The sequence below is a fragment of the Parasteatoda tepidariorum genome, chromosome 6, assembly GCF_982258835.1.
Source record: "Parasteatoda tepidariorum strain Cologne lab strain chromosome 6, Ptep-v5.0, whole genome shotgun sequence".
In the NCBI taxonomy this organism is placed as follows: domain Eukaryota; kingdom Metazoa; phylum Arthropoda; class Arachnida; order Araneae; family Theridiidae; genus Parasteatoda; species Parasteatoda tepidariorum.
Window position 1 is genome coordinate 82,298,011 of NC_141760.1, and position 2,174 is coordinate 82,300,184.

Consider the following 2,174-nt stretch of genomic DNA (forward strand, 5'->3'; position numbering starts at 1 on the left):
TTTATAAATTTTATATATAAACCTTTAATATAAATTTTATAAAAATATATATAAATAGTATATTTAAATATAGAATAAATATATAAATAAGATTATAACAATATTTTATCAAATGAATGCTAAAAAGCATGATTTTTATTAATATAACAAATAGATGCATAATTAGAATTAAATAATTATTGTCTTCACAGGTTGATTATGTTTTTCTAAAAAGCAGATAGTATAACGCAATCAAGTTTACTCAAATCATTTCATTAAAATATTTAGCACACACCTTTAAACACAAATAATTAATTAGATTGTTTTTACGTCACATTTGAATTCTACGGTAAGTATCTTATAAATTTTTTATTTGGACCTTCGTAGTCATCGTTACTACAGATGTGAAATAAAGCTCTAAAACCAAAATATTCAACATGAAGAACTTGCTTTTTATGACCCCTAAGGGATAATCTGTCATGCATTTTTCTGCTTACAGCAGTAAGCATACTTCCAATATCTTGGACTAAGTAGTTTTCCTTGAACACAGATAACAGATCTTGAATTAACCAGCTACCATCAAAATTATCTAAGTAACTTACATGGTCTGGTAAACACGCATGTATTATAAGCATATCACTTAATTTAGGATATTTGGAACTATTTGTTTCTGCTGATACATTAATATTTAATGATGCATCAGTGCATTCAGTTGAAAAATCGAGATCTGGTTCAGATAAAGTGAGAGAATCGGAATTTTCATCAAATACGCCATCATCTCTCTTTTTCCCTCTGCAAGCTTGAAATAAAATTATTTTGGGTTTTCCTCTCAGGTTTTCGCAGTTTATGTTATTAAAAATATCACAAACTTCTTGTTTACGAAGTTCACAAAAATGAGTATCGTGAATAACATTGTTATAATAACCGTGCGATAGTATTATAATAAAGCAGCAATCAACTATTTTTAAAACATCCGATTTTGCTAACTTCTCCATGTTTTCTTTCATTTCTTCACATCTTAAATTTGTTTGCTTTTCGACTAAGTATTTATTTTTTTCGAAAAAATCTCGTAATCTTTTAGCATCTACACGAGATCCTTCTCTTCTTTTTTCTATGACTTCCACACCATTTCTATAAAAATTTATATTGTTTATTATTAGGCAATATCCTAAAGGATTAGATTTCATTGGATAAAATACAGATCCAAATTCAGATTCGGCATAATTAGGGTCATTGCCATTCATCAGATTAATTGCTTCAGTTTTATATCCGGCTTTGTTCAGTACTTCTAAAAATCGGGAGAATGCATGGGGTCCACGAGATGGTAATTCACTAAACAAATCACAATCTGAATCAGAATCATAAATATCTCTCAACATAGAAGTAGTGAAAATTCTGGAGTTCTTCAAATGTGGTCTTAAGACATGAATATCTAGACGTTTGATTAATTGTTCATTTTGTTTAATTAACTGCCTACTTAGTGGATCCATTAATAATAATACAAAATCAAAGAACAGTAAACTTTAATTTAACTAAACCTGTGATACAAATAATAAACAGCGCAACTTCACGACCACTGCACAATTCACGTCTTAACATGCCATAAATGGTTAGACGCTTTTGACTAACTACTTCTGTATCTTCGAAACCATTCTGCAGTGGAAATTTATATGAAAATTATAAGACATTTGGCTTAGAGCTCGCTATTGAAATAAAAGGAATAGACGAGGTTAATGATGACGTTCATCGTGAAGTCTCTTCCCTCTCTAGTTTCTCCTTTTAACATGGCATTTCCCTCTGTACTTAGGGAGCTACGCTTTTCGTGAAGTATTAATAACAAAACACGTTACACAACTATATTAAGAGACTGGTTTGAGTAGAATATAATTTAACACTGACATAAGGAAGCATTCACACCAGGGATGTCCAGCCCCTAAAAAGCTAATGGGTACATACCCTCTAAATTTGAAAAATGTCCCAATTTCTGCAAACATTTCTGCATTGGATTCACCGTTGGAAATATTTTGTAAAACCTTATTCGCTATAGCGATGCTCGAATATGCCGTCTGGGGAGAGGATCGTTTCCATGTTTTAACCCTACCTTCTCTTCCTCTTCTTAATTGTGCGGGAATATACTGTTATCCCCTTCCTTAATATTTTTTCGTAACTAACTGCTCAAAATATTATGATATGAT

The 2,174-nt window shown here is 30.8% G+C and overlaps 1 protein-coding gene across 1 annotated transcript; it reads right to left on the reverse strand.

The window, feature by feature from the left end:
* Nucleotides 1-261: 261 nt before the first annotated feature.
* LOC107444889 (caspase-3) lies at nucleotides 262-1,614 on the reverse strand. The gene has a single exon (XM_016059138.4). The coding sequence runs from the start codon at nucleotides 1,467-1,469 to the stop codon at nucleotides 324-326; it is 1,146 nt and encodes a 381-aa protein (XP_015914624.2). The 5' UTR covers nucleotides 1,470-1,614; the 3' UTR covers nucleotides 262-323.
* Nucleotides 1,615-2,174: the final 560 nt, after the last annotated feature.

Coding starts and splice junctions, on each gene's coding strand:
- LOC107444889 (XM_016059138.4), bottom strand. CDS start 1,469: ATGGATCCACTAAGTAGGCAGTTAATTAAACAAAATGAACAATTAATC.